General features: G+C 49.6%; 1 protein-coding gene across 1 annotated transcript; it reads left to right on the forward strand.

The window, feature by feature from the left end:
* Positions 1-4,187: 4,187 nt before the first annotated feature.
* amot (angiomotin) lies at positions 4,188-13,698 on the forward strand. The gene is made up of 11 exons (XM_068744700.1): positions 4,188-5,143; positions 5,945-6,503; positions 6,656-6,800; positions 7,779-7,871; positions 8,408-8,553; positions 9,413-9,562; positions 10,502-10,698; positions 11,087-11,215; positions 12,941-13,179; positions 13,265-13,483; positions 13,565-13,698. Exons 1-11 carry the CDS (start codon positions 4,224-4,226, stop codon positions 13,696-13,698), a joined length of 2,931 nt encoding a protein of 976 aa, XP_068600801.1. The 5' UTR covers positions 4,188-4,223.
* Positions 13,699-21,633: the final 7,935 nt, after the last annotated feature.

The following is a 21,633-nucleotide window of genomic DNA, read 5'->3' on the forward strand; positions in this document are numbered from 1 at the left end:
ACCGGAGAACCGGAGAACCGGAGAACCGCCGAGTTGTGCTCCACGAGCTCCGCCCCAGAAACCGGGAAGGCTCCGGGAGGGTCTTCAGAACTCCGGTTCCGAGTGTTGCTCCGTAATGGCTGCGTGACTGTTCACCGAGAGTCCCGAAGTCTGCTTCAACACGCACAGACATGCGGGGGACACCCGCACTCACACGCACTCACACGCACTCACACGCAGGACCGGCTCGATGACAGTAACCCTGAAACGGACAGACATTCAGTGTCGGTGGAAGGTCGACCCCTCCGCCGACGTAAACACACGCACGCACGCACACGCACTCACACGCACTCACACGCACACACACACTTCAACGAATGAATCAATGGAATTGTGTTCCATGGACCTAATATTACATGTATGCAAATGTACACAGATAAATACTCTGAAATACTCTGAATACCACTGAGTACAGCGTAATGTACTGTAAGTTAGATGCAGAATAATAGAGAAGCAGCACTCGGTGACGCTCCCACCCGGTCCAGGAGCAGTGGAATGGTTCTGGAATGGTTCTGGAATGGTTCTGGAATGGTTCTGAACAGGGAACACAGAATCAACCTGGTTCTCCAGGTCAGGTCAGTTCTGGTCAGAATGCAGCCTCATGGGCAGCACGGGTACTGCGGTTAGCAGGCGCTAACGTAGCATGGGCAGATCCTCCCTTCAATGAATTCAATGTATTCACCTGTCCTGTAAACTTCAGCTTGTGTAACCTTCATACATGAACACACACACACACACAATGCATGCTGAGCATGCATGGAGCTGCATGAACAGCAGCATCCCAGCATGCTCTCTGCTACGGAAGCTGTTCACCCATAGTGGCGCCGAATATTATACTCCTTAAGTACCGACACTTGTTGCAAACACACCAAGCACGACGTTTTCCCGTGCATCGCCGTGAACCAATCAGACGTGAATCAGACTTTTCTTCTTTTCGATCATGACATTTTGGCTAATGAGGGAGTAGCCGGCAGGTAGAGAACAGGGTAGTACCAACGCAGTACCAACGCAGTACCAACGCAGTACCAACGCAGTACCAACGCAGATACCATCTGCTGTTTGGTCTGTCTCAGTCATGCAGTGTGTCTTCTCCTTTGACCAAAACAGTGCGCCCCCTAGAGGATAATAAATGAAAAGCATTGAATTACAAAAATCAAATCCTAGTCTTTTATGGATTTTTTCACTTTCAAAGTAATCCTAGAACCTCCCCACGGGCCGTATGCTTGACACCCCTGACCTACACAGACATTATTGATGACTGTTTTCATTCTGACTGTTCACTCATTTGTTATCTGGTGGTGATTTATATTACTATTCTTATGATGACTGTAGCCTGAAACAGCCGGAGGATTCATAAAACAAAATGTGGAATATAAGACACTTCTTTATAATTGACATTTGCCCATCTTTTTGGCAAATAGTTCTGCAGAATGTTCGCTTTGAGGAGAGTAGGCAGTTTATAAGAGTGGCTAAAGACATCCCGGTTCTGGGGAATGAGTTGTGCTTGTCAACGATAAAATTAAAAACTAAAAATATTTATGATTATTAAAATGTCCATCAGCACCAGCAATAGGAAAATTGATGCCCAGGACAGGAACCTTCAGGATAACAGAAGTACAGAGTTGGGGGGGAAAAACACGAAACCAGATAGTGAGACGGCAACAACCAAATTCTGATTCATCAATTGGAAAAAATCTGATCTGAAAAGCCAAAGAACATGAAAAGCAATGATTGGAGTCATCTGAGAGTCCCTAAATAGATCAACAGAATGAAGACCGGCATCCTTTGCTTTGAGGATTAGCCATGAACAAGGGCAGACATGAGTGCTTTTCAATCTCAAGTACGTATAAGAAGGAACATATCGTTCCTCATTACATGAGACTCTCATCAAGACATATGCAGCCTAAACTGTGTTGGTGCTGATGGACCGGACCACATGTTCTGTTTGGGGCAGATCCAGGTCACTTCTAGCCGATAGCAGTAACGTAGATACAGTGGAACCTTGGTTGTCGAACATAATTTGTTCCGTAATACTGCTCGAAAACCAATTTGTTTGAAAACCAAAGCTATATTTCCCGTAATAAATAATAGAAACCAGATTATTCCGTTCCCAAGAGGCAGTTAAATGCAGCGATACCGATCCGATACCGATATTTTGTGCAAATACACCTAACGTGTCAGGTAAATCTAAAAATAGTAGTGTATTTTAAATCATAGCTTCATAAAGAATAGCAGAGTAATTTATTCATTTTAAACTCAGCAGTATAGCAGCCTCATTTATTTACAATATAGCTGGGGGGAAAGTGAAATCATAAAACCATTATAATAAATTACTTACAGTCTAAATTCAACGCTACATGAAAATGTTAACATGTAAACACTTCGACAGCGACACTTTCTTTGGGCCTTTGCTAAATAGAACCGAGTGAATTTGGTTAAATACAGCTTTGACACCCAACCAGCCAAAAAAGAGTCCGCCTGGGACGGCACTTCTTACATAGAGAGAATATTGTTGTAATTTGGTACTATACAAATAAAACTGACTTACTTACTGAGTACTGGATGTACAAAGGTCCTCCTGGGATCAAATTAAGTAGCCAAATCTGGGCTTCCAACCCAATTCTTCAAACGATAAGAGCTGAAGGTGAAAATAACTACTGTATTCACTATGATCGGCAAAAGATTGATGTTCCTCATCAGAATCACCCATCCATGATGGGTAAACACATGAGATTCTCAATATGTTGTCCCTTACTCTGTAGAAATGGGTGTTTACAGGTAGCCACACGATAAGAAATACGGGCCAACAAAACAAAGTTTCTCATTCCAAATAACAGGATATTATTTTCCCTCTTAATTTGTGTAATCTTGTGTCGTCATTCTCTCCTTGATTTAAAGTATATGATCACTCGGGTACATTTGATTTAAGCAGCCTAAATAAAATCAGTTCTGATTGTGATTTAATAATTGTAGTTGCTGAAAGATGCCATGATTACTAAAGACAATTAATTTATACTTGTCATTACTTATTTCTTCAGCGTTTCGGCTCAGACTGATTTTCCACAATTTTATTGTGGGGCACACATATTTCCTACTTTATGTTGGCTCGATTCTTAGCTGATCATAAGATTGATGTTCGACTACCATGACACCATTTTCAGTGTGACACAAATACAGAAACAGGGAGGACAAGTAAAGGAGGGAGTTCTTGATTATCAATAAGTGATCACATAATGATGTTAATCACTGCTCACAAACATGCACAAAAATGACAAAAAAGGCTTGGAATCAAATTTTTGTGGTATTTAGTTTTTCTGTGTCCTTCACATTAGGCCAATCACATGGCAGTGCAGTCAGACCACAGGTCGTAGTTTTAGTGCATATAAATCCTCATATTTTCATGCTACTTGTGTCGACCTCAAGCTTCTTTCTGTTTACTGGCACAAGGGCTCAGTAATCAATGATCCATGTTCAGTCATCCTACAGTAATCAATGATTCATGTTCCGTCATCCTACAGTAATCAATGATCCATGTTCAGTCATCCTACAGTAATCAATGATCCATGTTCCGTCATCCTACAGGAATCAATGATCCATGTTCAGTCATCCTACAGTAATCAATGATCCATGTTCCGTCATCCTACAGTAATCAATGATTCATGTTCCGTCATCCTACAGTAATCAATGATCCATGTTCAGTCATCCTACAGTAATCAATGATCCATGTTCCGTCATCCTACAGTAATCAATGATCCATGTTCAGTCATCCTACAGTAATCAATGATCCATGTTCCGTCATCCTACAGTAATCAATGATCCATGGAGTCTCTGACTCCAGACTCCATTCCAACACCATCCCGTAACCCCCTTGTCCCGAACGGGTCGCCGGCGCTCCTGTTGTCTTTTCCCGGTTTTATTGTGATATGCACCACCAATCCCGGGAACCGGCGCTGGTGCTACGGTCGCAGAGACTGACTTTGACCAGCAGGTGGTGCTGGTGCCACGGTTGTAATGGCAGTTGGGTGTGCTCACACCATCCGGCACTAAAGGGTTAAAGCTTCCTGACCAGTGATTGGAATGTCGTACTTTCTGTCACTCACTTTCTCCTCGTCTTCATCTTAGGGAGCATTGGCCGTCGTTGGGGCCTCTCCTTCCATGAAGAGTGTGGGCAGCGAGAAGCAGAGATGAGGGCCGCAGTCGAGGAATCATCCAACAGCAACAACAGTGTAGGAGGTGGCAGCAGCACCGTTCTGCAGCGTCTCCTGCAGGAGCAGATGAACCGCAATTACGTGCTACAACAGCAAGGAGGAGGAGCAGGAGGAGGCTACTCCATACAGGGACCTGGACACGGGCCGTCTGATGATCTCTCCATGAAACCTCACATTGCCCGTCAGGAGCCTCAGGGACAGGAGCTGCAGGTGGACAATGGCCTGGAGAAGCTAGGTTCTACCAGAGTTGGAGGAGGGGGAGGGAGCAGTGGAGGAGGAGGTTTAGGGAGTGGAGGTGGAGCTGGAAACATCAGTGGAGGTGGGGTTGGTCAAGGGCAGTGCCTGAACCCAGAGGATCTCCCTACATACGAAGAGGCCAAATCGCAGTCTCAATACTTCCGTGGCCATGGACCTCCTCAGCCTCCCCAGCAGAATAACCAGCAGCCGTCTCTGCCTGCTTCAGTGGGCGCTGGCTTCTATGTCACCGGGGTGAACAATGCCAAGGTGCGCACTGAGGGTCGTTCCACAGTGCAGCGAGTGAGTGGGGCGGGAAAGGTGCACCAGGATGATGGGCTGAAGGATCTGAAGCAAGGACATGTTCGATCTCTCAGCGAACGACTTATGCAGCTCTCTCTGGCCACCAGTGGTGTGAAGGCTCATGCGCCAGTCACGAGTTCCCCACTGTCTCCTTTGCTTGCACCATCCGGGCCACCGGGCGACTTCTACAAGTCGCAGCACCGCGGGCCACCTCCAGACTACCCATTCAAGGGAATGAGCTTACCTACAAAACAGCAGGGGCCTGGAGGCCATTTTTACCAGGAGCAGAAAGGTAGGGAGCACTCAAGAGAGGTGCCCCATGTCCGATACCAGCCCCCACCCGAGTATGGCTCATTCAGGTAACGACACGCACACACACACATCATCACATGTGCACATAGCTAAAGTGGCATAATTTATAAATATATACAATTAAACAAATACTAATAAAGAACAAAAAAAACTCATAAACTGAAATTGCGTTTGGTTAAAGACGTTTCAGCTCTCATCCAAGACGCGTCTTCAGTTCTTAATGACTGGTAGACGTTCCAGACACTACTTCTCCTTTTGGAGCAGAAAGCAACAAATGACTGAAACCCCCAAGACAACGAGACTCGTTAGGAGTTGTTACCATTCACGGGGGAGGGACAGTGAAGGTTAGATGTTTTGGAGACAAGGTCAGAGAGACCAGACTTTGATGGTTTGGACATGTCCAGAGGAGAGACAGGGACTATATCGGTAGAAGGATGCTGAGGATGGAACTGCCAGGGAACAGGACTAGAGGACGACCCAGGAGAAGAGACATGGACGTAGTGAGGGAGGACATGAGAGTGGCTGGTGTTGGGGAGGACGATGCAAAGGACAGGGCTAGAGGACGACCCAGGAGAAGAGACATGGACGTAGTGAGGGAGGACATGAGAGTGGCTGGTGTTGGGGAGGACGATGCAAAGGACAGGGTGAAGTGGAGATGGTTGGTTTGCTGAGGTGATGCTTCACGGGACAAGAAGAAAGAAGAAGAATTTAAAGAAAACAGTTTAAAAAGAAATGCTGCTGTTATTAGTTTTAGGATTCTGTACATCAACACAATCAGAATACTTTAATAATCCCAAGAATTCAGCTTTAGTCAGTCTATGGACTTCACACAGTTCATTTCTCCCCAGGTCCTGTATGGAGGGTTCACTTCACCCCCAGAGGCCTCTTAACCAGCACAGTCCCACCTCCTCCGTCACCTCTGTGGGCTCCTTGTCCCGCACCCAATCTTCCATCCTCAGCAGTATGCTTGGTTCCCAATCCATCCATCCTTCCTTTCCTCACCAGCACCCTCAGAGTCAGGGAGAACACTTCTACGGCACAGGCCCCCGAATCTCACATGGTCCTAGCTCTCACCAAGTCGGCGAGCTCATTAACCCACCAAGAGGTCAGTGTTTCCCTCTTGACCCCTATGGCTCCAACCCAAGGATCCACCATTATCAGCAGCAGCAGCAGCAGCATCAATATCAACAGCAGCAACAGCAATTCCAAGGAACTCCAAATTCCCAACCCCAGCTGGTGGTCCAGGCCGGGCATTTTCCCCACCCGCACTCCTACTCGCACCTGCAGGGTGAGCCCCATGCTGTGATGACACGTGCCCACCAAATGGTGGATATGCTGTCCGAGGAGAACAGGCTTCTGAGGCAGGAGATGGAAACCTGTCGTGAAAAAGTCACCAAATTACACAAGGTACCAGGGACATTTTTGCAATCTGATAATCGTACAAACCTCTGGTTTTCTGTGAGAACCATCAATAACTATAATTATGGATGTGGATATTTGGCAGATACGTACTTTGGATAAACTTTGTAAGCCTTCTTTTCTTCTCTGCCCATGGCTAGTTGGAAACAGAGATACAGTTGGTGTCAGAAGACTATGAAAACCTTTCCAAGTCCTCATCCAAGCGGGAATCTCTGGAGAAAACCATGAGGAACAAGCTGGAGTTGGAAGTGCGGCGACTCCATGATTTCAACAGGGATCTCAGAGGTGAGAGAAAAAGGAGGTGAAACAAGCAACACCATCTGCAGGTTATTACTAGCTCGTGTCTCGCTATATCGTGGTTCACTTTCCGCGGATTCGCTGTATCGTGTATTTTCTTGCCAAATATATGTATTCAAATATCGCTCCTCTCCAGTTATTCTCTTAGGTATAAGATTCCAATATGAAAACGCCGGGGGGGGGGAGTCGAGTCTGAGAGTCCCCCTGTAGCTGAAAGAAGCAGGACAGTGATGTCCAGGAGTTAGCCGGGGGGGGGGGGGGGGGGGGACAGGTGGTTTCAGGGAGGAGTTAAAGGAGACATTCCCTGAACAGAGGAGGAGGATGAAGACATCATCTGTCAGCAACACACAATGCAGTGTTGACCTCTGTCCCTAAAATCCACGACAACCAACCAGACCTGGATGCAGCTCAACATGAAAAGCTCATTCAGGGGGGGGGGGGTATAAATATCAGGACTGTTTAACGCTCATCGCTTCTTTTATCCCGTTCAGAGGCGTGAAATCAATGAAGAGAAGATTTAAAGATTTAAGTTGGGGAGGACATCAGGTCCAAACACCCGTCCTGTCCCAGCGCACCAACAAAGACAATTCCATTCCACCCATGCCCCTCCCTGGGGGGCGGGACTAATACAAGGCTGTGTAAAAGCTACGTGGGCAGTAGCTATGTGTCATATTGTTCTGCATACAGTAGGCAGGACTCTCGGTCTTCAACCCCCCCCCCCCCCCCCAGACCTGGTTTACCTGGACCTGGATGACTGAAACCTGCACAGACATCGATCAAACAGGTTTCATGGTAGATGTAGTGCGAGGTGACATCACGGAAGCTTTCTTTGTCATTCCACACATCTTACAATGAGCGCGCTGTGAGGCAGCAGTGCTGACCACTGCGCCATCAAACATTACTGCAGTGTGTACTGGACTTGGCGTGCAGCCTTGAAGCTGTTGTGTGTGTCGTGTCGTTTTAAAGAGCGCATGGAGACGGCCAACAAGCAGCTTGCTGCGAAAGAATGCGGCGGCTTAGAGGACAACCGCAAAACCATCGCCCAGCTGGTTGCACAGAGTGAGTGCACCACACACACACACACACACACACACGCAGCACGCACACACACACACACGCACGCACACACACACACACACACGCACACACTCTCACACGCACACACACACACACACACACGCACACACGCACGCACGCACACACACGCACGCACGCGCACACACACGCACGCACACACACACGCACACGCACACGCACGCACACACACACACACCCACACCCGCACACACACACACACACGCAGCACGCACACACACACGCACGCACACACACACCCACACCCGCACACACACACGCACACACACACAGACACGCACACACACACACACACACGCACGCACACACACACACACACACCCACACCCGCACACACACACACACGCACACACACACGCACGCACGCACACACACACGCAACACACACGCACGCACACACACACACACACACACACGCGCACACACACACACGCACGCACGCACACACACACACTTCTGCTTGTGTGTGTTCATCCGCTCTTCTGCTTGTGTGTGTTGAGACAAAGAAACGCTCCGTGAGAAGGACAAGCTGGACATGGAGTTGAATGTGCTGCGCTCGACCACCGAGGACCAGCGGAGACACATCGAGATCAGAGACCAGGCCCTGAACAACGCCCAGGCCAAAGTGGTCAAGCTGGAAGAGGAGGTAATCTATTACATGTGAATTAGAACCTTCTCCTCTGCTGCACACAAACAACAACATTCTAGATTTTATGGCTGCAAGCAGTTTCCTGTTTTACAGTTTATCAGTCAATCTCTGGTCATTATTGTTCCGAGTTCTGAGGCTGCCTCCTCAGCAGTCAGACCAGATCCAGACCAGATCCAGAACAGAGCCGGGCTCGGCACCTGGAGACACGTGTGTCAGACCTGGCATATTATGGGAAATAATACAAATCATTATTACATGAGAGACTTGGCCAAGGTAGCAGCGCATTTTGGTCACTAATATAGCATTTACCATTAAGCCTCACATTCACACACATTCACACACATTCACACACATTCACACACACATTCACACCGGCGGGCGACTGCTACCAGGCAAGGCGCTGCCAGGCCCACTGGGACCAATGAGGGGTTCAGTGTCAGTGTAAAGGACACTTTGACATGTGGACAGTCAGAGCTGGGACTCAAACCACTGACCTCCTGCTCACCGGGTCATTTATTAGCAATAATTATAATTACATAATTAAACCAAACCGCATAACAGGACGTAACTTCTGGTGATTGTTTTATGCTTTGTTCTGTGCGACGACCTTGAGTGTCTAGAAAGGTGCTTTATAAATAAAATGTATTATTATTATTATTATTCAATAAAATGGACTGACAGGAACGAGAGGAGGGTCACTGTTGCCTCTGTTCACACACCGTCCCAGGCAAAGGTCAGACGCTGTGTGTGATATGAACAGTTCAGTTCTGCTTGTGTGGCAACACTGCTAGCGATCTACTATGATGAAGGATTTCTGCATGATTGTGTGTGTCTGTGTGTGTGTGTGTGTGTGTAGCTGAAAAAGAAGCAGGTTTACGTAGAGAAGGTGGAGCGCATGCAGCAAGCGCTGGCTCAGCTCCAGGCAGCCTGCGAGAAGAGAGAACAGCTTGAGCATCGACTTCGGACTCGACTGGAGCGAGAGCTGGAGTCACTCCGTATGCAGCAGGTAACACACCAAGCGTCCCGTCCCGTCCCGTCCCGTCCCGTCCGAGGTCGCCACAGCAAATCAACGTTCTCCACCTCACCCTGTCCTTTGCATCGTCCTCCACAACACCAGCCACAGCTCTCCTCTACCACAATGTCATCTGCGAACATGATACTCCAAGGAGCTTCCTGTCTCACCTCATCTGTTAGTCTATCCATCACCATGGCAAACAAAAAGGGTCTCAGAGCTGATCCCTGGTGCATCCCACCTCTACACTAAACTCCCTGTTACTCCTAATACACACTTCACTGCTGTCGTCCATGTCCTGAACTACTCTGACATACTTCTCTGCCACTCCAGACTTCCTCACGCAGTACTACAGTACCTCATGCAGTACTACAGTTCCTCTCTAGGCACCCTGTCCTAGCCTTTCTCTAGATCTACAGAGACAGGAAAGGAAAGTGCGCAGCTGCAGTTCAGATGATTCTCTCAGGACGTTTATGAGTTTCATCATTGGTGACGTGATTTCTGCATACACTTCTCCAAGACTGACCACTGCACTGCTGGTGGGCCAGTGCCCCCCCCCCCCCGGCCTCACCATAATGCCTCACAAACACCAATAACTGAGCATCATCAGTGGTGCCAGCGGACTCGTCGACTGCTGGGGAGAATGCACTCGGCCTTTCTGTTCCACCCCAAAGCGGTTTGGAATCCGAGAGAGGGACGTTCTTTGTTTAGCTTTTTGTTGTTGCGTTAGTCTTTTAGCATATTAGACATAATGTCTTGTCCCTCAATGGAGGCAGAGTGAACGCACGTCGGTCTATTCTTCTTTGACATTTTGCCGAAGTGCCCGGATGAGTGAACAACACCCTCCCTGACCGCCGCCCGTGACCTGCATGCTGCACTCGGTCGGTGTCGCTGCCTGATTCTCTCCACCGGCCTCTGCTTTGCTCCTCACAGCGCCAGGGCGGCTGTCAAAACAGTGGTGCAACGCCATCAGAGTACAACGCCACCGCTCTCATGGAGCATCTCAGGGAGAAGGAGGAGCGGATCCTGGCTCTGGAGGCCGACATGACCAAGTGGGAGCAGAAGTATTTGGAGGAGAGCGTGATGAGGCAGTTCGCCCTGGATGCTGCCGCCTCCGTCGCCACTCAGAGGTCAGTCCCAGGTGGGATGGTGCTCAGCGGAAAAACAGAAGGAGCATTAACTGGAAAAGTCCTTTCACCCCGATGCGTCCCTGGTCCAGTCGCGTTACAAGCAAGACATCCGTCCTTGGTTGCAAAGCACTTGATTGCAGTCCCCATTGATGAATAATGATGACATTTGTTGGATCTTTTCCTCACTGGTTTGCTCCAGTTCCTGCAAAACGGTGTTTTACATTTCCCAGTTTAGCAGCAGGACATGATATTCCTCCTATATTTCTGTCATTGCTTCAGCGTCTCATCGAATTGTCTGCAGTGTAAATGGACTGATGTAAACCTCCATGTCAGGCCAGGACAGACATGTGGTGGATGTCAGTGTAACGTGGGTCTACTTGTTGTGCAGGGATACGCCTGCTTCAGTAATCAGCCACTCAGCCTGTAGCAGCTACGACACGTCGGTGGAAGCTCGCATCCAGAAGGAAGAGGAAGAAATACTTCTGGCCAACCGGCGCTGCCTGGACATGGAGAGCAGGTAAGCAGCTTTCTGGACACCTGGCCGTGTCCATTCACATGCAGGACGTTCAATGAGGCGCCGTAGAGCTGTCCCAACGATCAATTCTTATCTTCGGGTTGTGGCTTGAGGTGGAAGCCAACCTGACATTTACTGGCCTTTTGAGTAGCTGGTTAGCAGGAAGCTATTTTACCAATTTTACCAGTACAATAACCAATAACGTTAAAAGGACAAGGATACAATAACCAATAACGTTAAAAGGACAAGGATACAATAACCAATAACGTTAAAAGGACAAGGATACAATAACCAATAACGTTAAAAGGACAAGGATACAATAACCAATAACGTTAAAAGGACAAGGATACAATAACCAATAACGTTAAAAGGACAGCAATTCATGGACAGAAACACGTAAAGACAGACATCGGACATTTCACTTCGGCACACTGAACTGACCCAAATCCGATTTTTTTGCCCCGATGCGACTTGATTCCGATCGTTTCGTGACAGTCTGAATGACACTGATCACAACAAACAACAAGAAACTAAACACAACCTGGCGAACGGACCGGCTGCGGTCGACACGGGCGAGACGGGAACAGAGACGGGAACAGAGACGGGAAGTGGCCTCGAGACGGGCAGCAGAACCCAGATGAAAAACCACACAATGATCCGACGGGGAACAGCGGGCGGAGCCGAGGTTACGAGGGCTGGTGGTGATTGTCTCAACCCGTCTCAGGTGCGTCCGGGGTGACCGCAGCCAATCCGCACGCCGCAGGTCCTGGATCGATAAGCACAAACGGGTGTGAGTGAAAAGGATAATTAACAACGCACACCAACACGACCCTCTCAACTTCAGCCTGAACGGCCGGGTCGCATTTATCCGACCTGCACGTCACTATTGTGTGTCTCGCCGTGACAATGTAAAAAAGGCTGCTTTTAACAGCACAGAACATCTTGAAGGTCCTGCTGGGTTTAGCATTCCTTGCTAGCGCTCCTTTTTACCCGTCTTTTTTTCGTGTTTAGTCTCAAAATGGCGCCGCACGCTCGATGTCCTGCACGCCACGCTTTCACAGCAAAGGGCGCGTCGCCCGGGCTCCTCTAGAGACAAATCCAGACTCCCTCGTCCAGCTATGTTGGAAAGAACATGGAACGTGGTTTACTCGGCATGCTAACACCGCTGCTGAGCTAGCCTCACGGTGGCGCTCTGAATCGTGCACATCCGTGCACTCGCAGCCTAACGATTTACACTAAGCTGTTTGTTTATTTAGTATTTGAGTATTTATTTAACACTAGTGTGCTCCGTTTCCTGTGAGGTGTCTCAGGCTGCTGGACCCTGTATTACAGTAATGCTACATACCGTGTATTATATTATTTTATGTGTGTGTGTGTGTCTTAGATAGCAATTCAACACTTTTTTTCCATTGTCATTAGTGTTGATTTTAGTCTTATTTAGTCTTATTTTATATGGGAAAAATGTATTTGACATACGAGCTTGGTCCAGGAAGGAATTACACTCGCATGTCCAGGTATTACTGTACCTTTAAACTTCAGAGCTGAGGCCACATAAATCACTGAAATCACACGGAGTCCAGATGCTGCAGGAAGAGATTCCAAGAAACGTTAGGGTTAGGAATACGGATAGCATAAACATGAAGGCGAGCAAACCTGCCTGGCAACAGGTGATCTGATCCCGACCAGCTTCCCGCATTAACGATTGGTTCTCCCTGTTGCCTAATCCAGGATAAAGAATCTTCATGCCCAAATCATAGAGAAGGACGCGATGATCAAGGTGCTTCACCAGCGCTCCAGGAAGGAGCCCATCAAGTCAGACGCACCGTCCGCGATGAGGCCCTCCAAGTCTCTCATGTCCATCTCCAACGCCGCCTCCGGCGCTTCAGCGCTGCTTTCTCACGGCCTCGGAATCAGCAGCTCGCCAATCACAGAGGAACGCAGAGACAGCAGCTGGAAGGGCAGCCTGGGTAGGACCAAAGCGTGTTCAGTGCACGTTCGGCCGAAGGACGGGCACGTGTGTTCACTGTCCAGCCGTCTCCTCCGTTCCTCCAGGGGTGCTGCTGGGTCCTGAATATCGTCCAGAGACGCTCCGAGCCGAGTCCATCTCATCGTCCCCCTCTCCGGTGCTTCCTTCCACCCCGATGACTGCAGGACACTCAAAAACAGGCAGTAGGGACAGTTACACCCAGACGGAAAGGGGTCTGAACCAGGACAAGTCCAGCACCCGCCTGTCCAGCCCCAGCCCCGTCTACATCCCGGACCGCCTAGCAGGTCAGTGTGTGACCCCCCCTCACAGGGGGTTGCGGGTTCGACACTCATCTTTTGTCCATCTCCTTTGTCTTCTCCGTGCAGACGTGCCAGTGTTTCACAGCAGCACACTGGAGCGGAGAGTCCCTGTCCAGCCCCACCCACAGCAACTGGCCCCTCCTCCCGCGCCACAAACGCAACAGGAAGTGGACAATGACATGGTGGAAATCCTCATTTGAACCCAATCACCTCCCGACTCCAACAAGCATCGAAGGAAATGATTGTCTGCCCCGCCCCCCCCCCCCCCCCCCCTCCAAACCGTTTCATGATTACGAGTATTCATGCGAGGACTTCAGCCTGAAAGACGATTCACTGATCCGTCATTGAATTATTGGTTTCCAGGATCTTAGCAGAGAGCCCAGATGGGCCACTTCCTGTCTGGTCTTACCCACAATGCTCATGTTAATATAGTTTGTTGTTTTTATGCCTTTTAACTCTAAAACGTACGGCTTAAGAAATCTGAAGAAAGAGTATAAAAAGCAGCGCTGAAGGCCCAAACGCAGGATGCTCAGCGTGCACATTGGGCGTGTGCACGTCCACGGCCTCAGATGTGTCCAAGCTGAAGGCGCTCCGTGGGCCACTCATGGATGACCGGCTTTCCTTTCTGCACTCGTGCTCGCTATGGGGCTCTGCTCACTGTGGACAGTCTGATAGCGCTACAGTGCTAATTCTAACGAGTAGCGCGTTAGCATATAGCATTTGACTCCTTTCTGTGATGCCTGCAGGTGATCAGTGATGGATAGACTAGCCTGATGACAGCGTGCTACCTGTACAGGTGACGCTCCAGCTCCATCGGACCAAATGTGCTCGCTGCATTTCTGTGGCATTTATTGCACTATTTGTTTCTGCTATTACTTATTACTAATACATCTGACATGAGGTATTGTATTTATGTGATATGTGGTAATACTTGTTTTTTTTTAGATTGACATGGCACTTGGTAATCAGAAATGATAGTATATTCACGTTGTATATGTACTGCAAAGTAACTTGTATCTTATTATTGGTACTGGTACGGTGTATTGAGAAGCTGGCGGCTCAGGCAGCCCAAGCTCTCCAACGAGCAGTCCCTCCGTGTTCCGTCGCTCTGCCTCCGGCTCAGCCGGTCCACCGTGTTCCGTCGCTCTGCCTCCGGCTCGGCCGGTCCACCGTGTTCCGTCGCTCTCTCTGGTTCGGCCGGTCCACCGTGTTCCGTCGCTCTGCCTCCGGTTCAGCCGGTCCACCGTGTTCCGTCGCTCTCTCCGGTTCAGCCGGTCCACCGTGTTCCGTCGCTCTCTCCGGTTCAGCCGGTCCACCGTGTTCCGTCGCTCTCTCCGGTTCGGCCGGTCCACCGTGTTCCGTCGCTCTGCCTCCGGCTCAGCCGGTCCACCGTGTTCCGTCGCTCTGCCTCCGGCTCGGCCGGTCCACCGTGTTCCGTCGCTCTGCCTCCGGCTCGGCCGGTCCACCGTGTTCCGTCGCTCTGCCTCCGGTTCAGCCGGTCCACCGTGTTCCGTCGCTCTGCCTCCGGCTCAGCCGGTCCACCGTGTTCCATCGCTCTCTCTGGTTCAGCCGGTCCACCGTGTTCCGTCGCTCTCTCTGGTTCAGCCGGTCCACCGTGTTCCGTCGCTCTGCCTCCGGTTCAGCCGGTCCACCGTGTTCCGTCACTCTGCCTCCGGCTCAGCCGGTCCACCGTGTTCCGTCGCTCTCTCTGGTTCAGCCGGTCCACCGTGTTCCGTCGCTCTGCCTCCGGCTCGGCCGGTCCACCGTGTTCCGTCGCTCTCTCCGGCTCAGCCGGTCCACCGTGTTCCGTCGCTCTCTCCGGCTCGGCGGATCCACCGTGTTCCGTCGCTCTGAAGCATTTCTCTTTAAACTTGTTCCAGATTTATTTCTCAATAAAAATAACATGATTGAAAGTATTTCCTCACATTCACAGCCGTTATTCGTTGATCAAATATGAAGTGATGTCCTGATTAATTACATTTTTTTTCCTATACCTTGTCTGCATTGGTGCTCAACAGTGTCAACATACATAACATCAGTCTCTGTTAGTTATGTACAAGTACAGTCACACAGTAGCATGTATTACAGTACAAGTACAGTTAAACAGTAGCATGTATTACAGTACAAGTACAGTCACACAGTAGCATGTATTACAGTACAAGTACAGTCACACAGTAGCATGTATTACAGTACAAGTACAGTTAAACAGTAGCATGTATTACAGTACAAGTACAGTCACACAGTAGCATGTATTACAGTACAAGTACAGTCAAACAGTAGCATGTATTACAGTACAAGTACAGTCACACAGTAGCATGTATTACAGTACAAGTACAGTTAAACAGTAGCATGTATTACAGTACAAGTACAGTCACACAGTAGCATGTATTACAGTACAAGTACAGTCAAACAGTAGCATGTATTACAGTACAAGTACAGTCACACAGTAGCATGTATTACAGTACAAGTACAGTCACACATCCTGTCTAAGAGGAGCATTTCTAAAAAGCCCTTGCGGTCTTGTTTCCGTTGAAAGTTATTCGTACATAAATCATCCACAATTAACAATACAAATAAAAATAATATTAAATTACTAACTTGATGCAAAATAACAATAAATTAAAAAGACACATAATATGGGCAACGTTGATCCGGAGAGAGTCGTGATGACTATCTCCGTTTCTGTCCCCCTGAAAGGTGTATTTTTGGGGCCGTTTTCGAAGGAGGCCAAAGAGGTGCATGTTTTGAGGGCAGGAGTCAAACAGTTCCACCCTTAGGGGGCAGTATTGTAGAAAGATGATTTACGCTTCATGGAGAGGAACGGCCTCTGAAATGTAGAAGTTCACTACGGGTATTATACGACTCCACTCGAGGCTTGTCCTGGACTTGTGGAGAAACATATAATCCTTCCCTCCCAACATGATGTATGTCCTGAGGTGCGGCTTGTGGGTGATCTCACAAATGGTCATGAAGTCACTTGGGGCCAGGATCTCTCCTTCCTTCCTCATGGTCCTCCACAGGGTATGGCTCATCAGAGAGCAGGTGCATCCTGAATCAAGAACCACACCCCCCTTGGACCCACGTACACCGATTGACACCGCTAGGAGAGACAGCCCACTCATAGCGGTTGCGACATCTGCACCAGCCTTCTGACCTGGTCCTTGGTCCGTTTTCCTGCCAGCCCTTTTTTGTGGGTGTGACTGTTGGACTCGGCTCCAATAGTCCTTGGTGTTACTCCAGTCTCTTTCTATCAGTGATCCAACTTTGGCCAACTGCTCCACCGCGGACACTGTTCCGCGCATTCCACTGGCCAACTTTGGATTACAGGCACTAAGGATGCGGTGCACGATTTCCCCCCCAACCATGTCTGATCTCCACTTCAAGCAGAGTGTAGAGTGCATGGCGGTAGAGTCATATGCAAACATTTTCAGACATTGAGTTGGGGCTTGGATGTGGGCTCGGAGCTGCTCCCCGATCTCGGATTGATAGTCCGATGGCAGCAAGGCCTCGAGGAAGGCCCCTTTAAACTCCAACCAGCTGCCACCAACTCCGAGCAGGTACCTTTAAAACTGCGTTGAGGGTGCCCGGCATCACTCAGGGGGCAGAGGACCAGAAAGTTCTCACACTGCTCGATAAAGTGTGTGTGTCTGTGTGTGTGTGTGAGCGTGTGTGTGTGTGCGTGTGTGTGTGTGTGTTGCTGAGTTATTGGGTAAAAGGTCTCGTTTGTCTCTCTGGCCTCACCAGATCTGCAGGAAAGCAGATCAGTGCAGAGAAGCCTTGACGAAAGGGCTTTGGAGGAGCAGCACTGGGGGGGGGGGGGGGGGCAGCTTATCCCTCTGCTTTTAAAGCTGCTATCCTAATTGGCCCATCTGTCTGCCAGACAGGCTTCATTTAACAAGTTGTTACTGTTGGTGGGAAAGTGAACTTTTGCTTTGTAAAGTAAAAAAAAGAAAGAAGAAAGAAGTCAAGTCGATTTTCTTCCCGTTTGCTCGCATGCATTGATCGAAACTCAAGTCTGAACAGAATCTTTGGATCCCTTTTCATCGCTTCCACACAAAATACATTCAATAAACAGTCGATCAAAGTCCACCACCTGCTAAACACTAAACGATATGTAAATGCAAACAGAGAGAACCCACACAGACACAGGGAGAACCCGTAGAGAACCCACACAGACACGGGGAGAACCCGGAGAGAACCCACACAGACACGGGGAGAACCCGGAGAGAATCCACTCAGACACGGGGAGAACCCGGAGAGAACCCACACAGACACGGGGAGAACCCAGAGAGAACCCACTCAGACACGGGGAGAACCCGGAGAGAACCCACACAGACATGGGGAGAACCCAGAGAGAACCCACTCAGACACGGGGAGAACCCGGAGAGAACCCACACAGACACAGAGAGAACCCGGAGAGAACCCACACAGACACAGGGAGAACCCGGAGAGAATCCACACAGACACGGGGAGAACCCGGAGAGAACCCACTCAGACACGGGGAGAACCCGGAGAGAACCCACACAGACACGGGGAGAACCCGGAGAGAACCCACTCAGACACGGGGAGAACCCGGAGAGAACCCACACAGACACGGGGAGAACCCGGAGAGAACCCACACAGACACGGGGAGAACCCGGAGAGAACCCACTCAGACACGGGGAGAACCCGGAGAGAACCCACACAGACACGGGGAGAACCCGGAGAGAACCCACACAGACACGGGGAGAACCCGGAGAGAACCCACACAGACACGGGGAGAACCCGGAGAGAACCCACTCAGACACGGGGAGAACCCGGAGAGAACCCACACAGACACGGGGAGAACCCGGAGAGAACCCACACAGACACGGGGAGAACCCGAAGAGAACCCACACAGACACAGGGAGAACCCAGAGAGAACCCACTCAGACACGAGGAGAACCCGGAGAGAATCCACTCAGACACGGGGAGAACCCAGAGAACCCACTCAGACACGGGGAGAACCCGGAGAGAACCCACACAGACACAGGGAGAACCCAGAGAGAACCCACACAGACACGGGGAGAACCCGGAGAGAATCCACTCAGACACGGGGAGAACCCAGAGAACCCACTCAGACACGGGGAGAACCCAGAGAACCCACTCAGACACGGGGAGAACCCGGAGAGAACCCACACAGACACAGGGAGAACCCGGAGAGAACCCACACAGACACAGGGAGAACCCAGAGAGAACCCACTCAGACACAGGGAGAACCCGGAGAGAACCCACTCAGACACGGGGAGAACCCGGAGAGAACCCACTCAGACACAGGGAGAACCCGGAGAGAACCCACACAGACACAGGGAGAACCCAGAGAGAACCCACTCAGACACAGGGAGAACCCGGAGAGAACCCACTCAGACACGGGGAGAACCCGGAGAGAACCCACTCAGACACGGGGAGAACCCGGAGAGAACCCACACAGACACGGGGAGAACCCGGAGAGAACCCACTCAGACACGGGGAGAACCTGCAAACTCCTCACAGAAAGGCCCCGAGTTGGATTTAGACTGCGACCTTGCTGTGAGGCAACAGCGCTATCCACTGCGCCACCGTGCTGCCCTTGCAACTTATTCCAGTTTAATATATTCCACACCAGAGGGCGCTCCTGCAAAAGCTTTGAACGGGTATAAACAGGTTTCACTACCGCCCTTCATAATACAGACATGGAACAATAAATTCACTCTTTGCCACACACACACACACACACACGCACACACACACACACACACACACACACACACACGCACACGCACACGCGCACACGCACACACACAGATTAGCGTTTCTCTCCGCTCTGAAGCTCCTCATGCAACCATTAGCAGGATGAACGGGACGCCGAAATCAAGAGAAGCTCGCGTTGCTTCCTTTAATCGGAGAGGCCAGACTTAGGCATTTAATTAAGACGTTATTTTGTCTTAATAAAAGCATATTTTGGTTATTATATTTATTAATAACCTGATATAGAGTTTAATGTTAAAATGTTCTAAGTTTCCGTTGATGTTCTTCTCTTTAGAATATTTTTGTTTCAGCTGCAGTTTTTCTTTTTTCTTTGAAGTTGTGTGTCTGCAACGCCCCAAATTTCACTTAGGATCATTAAAATACTCGGTCTACTCTGTCGGTCGGCCTAAAAGAGGCTTTCTTGCATCCTCTCCATGTCAAATTGTAATGAAACGGTCGCCTCCTCTATCCGGGACTGGTCTCATGAAAGGTCAGAACTTCCAGTGACAAAAAGATACATTTGAGATGAGTTTAACAACAATATGGTGGAAGGAATGAAAGATTTAGATTTTTAAAAAGCACATTATTAAAAAACAAATCGCATTTACATGTTAATCATGCTCATAGAGACACGAAAAGAAAAAGATTCACACTAAACAAATAAATAATGGAGAAACGAATGGACTCTCATCGGGTCTTTTAATCATCGAGTTGGTGAGGACATTTCTACGCTGAGGACCAAACACCTGTCCTCGTGGACGTCTCTCGAAGAAAGGACTCATCTTAATTACTTCCGCTTATGCCCCTCCCCTGGGGCGGGGCTAATCCCAGCAGTGTTCTCTAATGTGATTCAACATGAAGCTTGAAATTATCCATCAGCGTGACCGCGGTGTCCGTAAGTGTTGGGACACGCCAGTTGGAGCGGAGTACATCGACGTGTACAATCCTCAACCAGAAGGATGCTACCAAGAACACGAAGCCTTCCAGAGGCAGAAGTACTACGTCTAAGTTTATGTACGAGTACCTGTAAGGTACAATTACTGCATAAAGTGTTACGTACTCTGCCTCCACTGGCTCAGGGAGCCGGAGGCCCGTCTGTGCTGCTTCAGCCTGCGCGCTAACATCTGTAGCTTTTCTCTTCTGCCAGACAGAAGCAGGATAATCCAACAGAAGCCTCCGGCCATGGCGAGTGAGCATCAGCCCCGCGTGACTGGCTGCTGCTTCTATCGACTCCCCTACAATGCCTAATTCCATTAATCAGGTCCATTTCCCTGTGGGCAGCGGTTTATTCCTGTCATCGCATGCCTGATGAAATCTTTAGACGCTGTGTATTAGGGAACAATCCCACAAATAGCTGATAGTGTTATCTAGTCACAAGCTGCGCCGAGCCGTCGCTCAGCTCTCATTCGGAGGGGAGTGAGGCGATAATGCCATGTGTCATCCTTTTGTGGGCGTGCATTAATGGCGCCAGCCAAGATGGCAATTGATGTCCATCAACTTCTTCCAGCGGGAAGGGAAAGGAGGGGGGGGGGGGGTCCTGGGTTAGAGGAGAATGAAACAACATTGACTGGAAAACTGCAGAGGCACAGCGGCCTTTAATCCATTCCCTCTCCTAATGGGAACGGCTCGGTGCCTGTCAGCTTCCTCTCTGGTACTAGAGTCGCTTTCACACCGGACCAAGCGGACTCGGTTTGATTGGGGAGCTGAAAGTCGTTTCGGTTCCGCTGTGTTCTCCAAAGCGAACCGAACTTTCTGAGCAGCGTGACGTGGTTGAAAGGGCCGCTCGTCGATTGGACAACGCAGGAGGGGAAGTCCCTCCCCCTCCCGTGCTCGTTTTGGAGTGCGCGCTGTACTTCCTCTACCCGAGATGCACTGCGTATCTGGTCCGGTGAGCTTTCACACCGCATACGAACCGAACCAGGGTCCCCTTGCAGGCGAACCGAGGCCCACGCTTTCAAGCGGACCAGAGTTTGGATGCGCTTTCACACCTGCCCAAACTAAGCGGACTGTCTGAGGAAACAAACTCTGGCCCGTTTAAAGTGACTTTAGAAAGGCTGACGTGTGGAGGCGTCCATGATCGATGCTCATCTTTTATTTGTGTTTATTTGTTTTCCTCAGTGAGGGGGCTGGATGCCACTAACAGGGCTTGATATTTATAACAAATGTTAAATACTTATACCCAATTTCTACCCATCCGTCCATTTTCTTCTGCTTTTCCACTTTGTGGGTGACGGGAGTTGCTGGAGCCGATCCCAGCTGGCTATGGATGAGAGGCAGCGCAGAGTGATCAATTAATCTGATGCTTGTTTTTGGAGATGGGGGGGAGCCGGAGAACCTGGGAAAAATCCACGCAGACACGGGGAGAACACGGGTGGGAATCGAACTCAGGA

Source organism: Brachionichthys hirsutus, chromosome 10 (genome assembly GCF_040956055.1).
Source record: "Brachionichthys hirsutus isolate HB-005 chromosome 10, CSIRO-AGI_Bhir_v1, whole genome shotgun sequence".
Taxonomy (NCBI): Eukaryota; Metazoa; Chordata; class Actinopteri; order Lophiiformes; family Brachionichthyidae; genus Brachionichthys; species Brachionichthys hirsutus.

Coding starts and splice junctions, on each gene's coding strand:
- amot (XM_068744700.1), top strand. CDS start 4,224: ATGAGGGCCGCAGTCGAGGAATCATCCAACAGCAACAACAGTGTAGGA. Junction 6,801..7,778: donor TTTCAACAGGGATCTCAGAG/GTGAGAGAAAAA, acceptor GTCGTTTTAAAG/AGCGCATGGAGACGGCCAAC. Junction 8,554..9,412: donor TGGTCAAGCTGGAAGAGGAG/GTAATCTATTAC, acceptor GTGTGTGTGTAG/CTGAAAAAGAAGCAGGTTTA.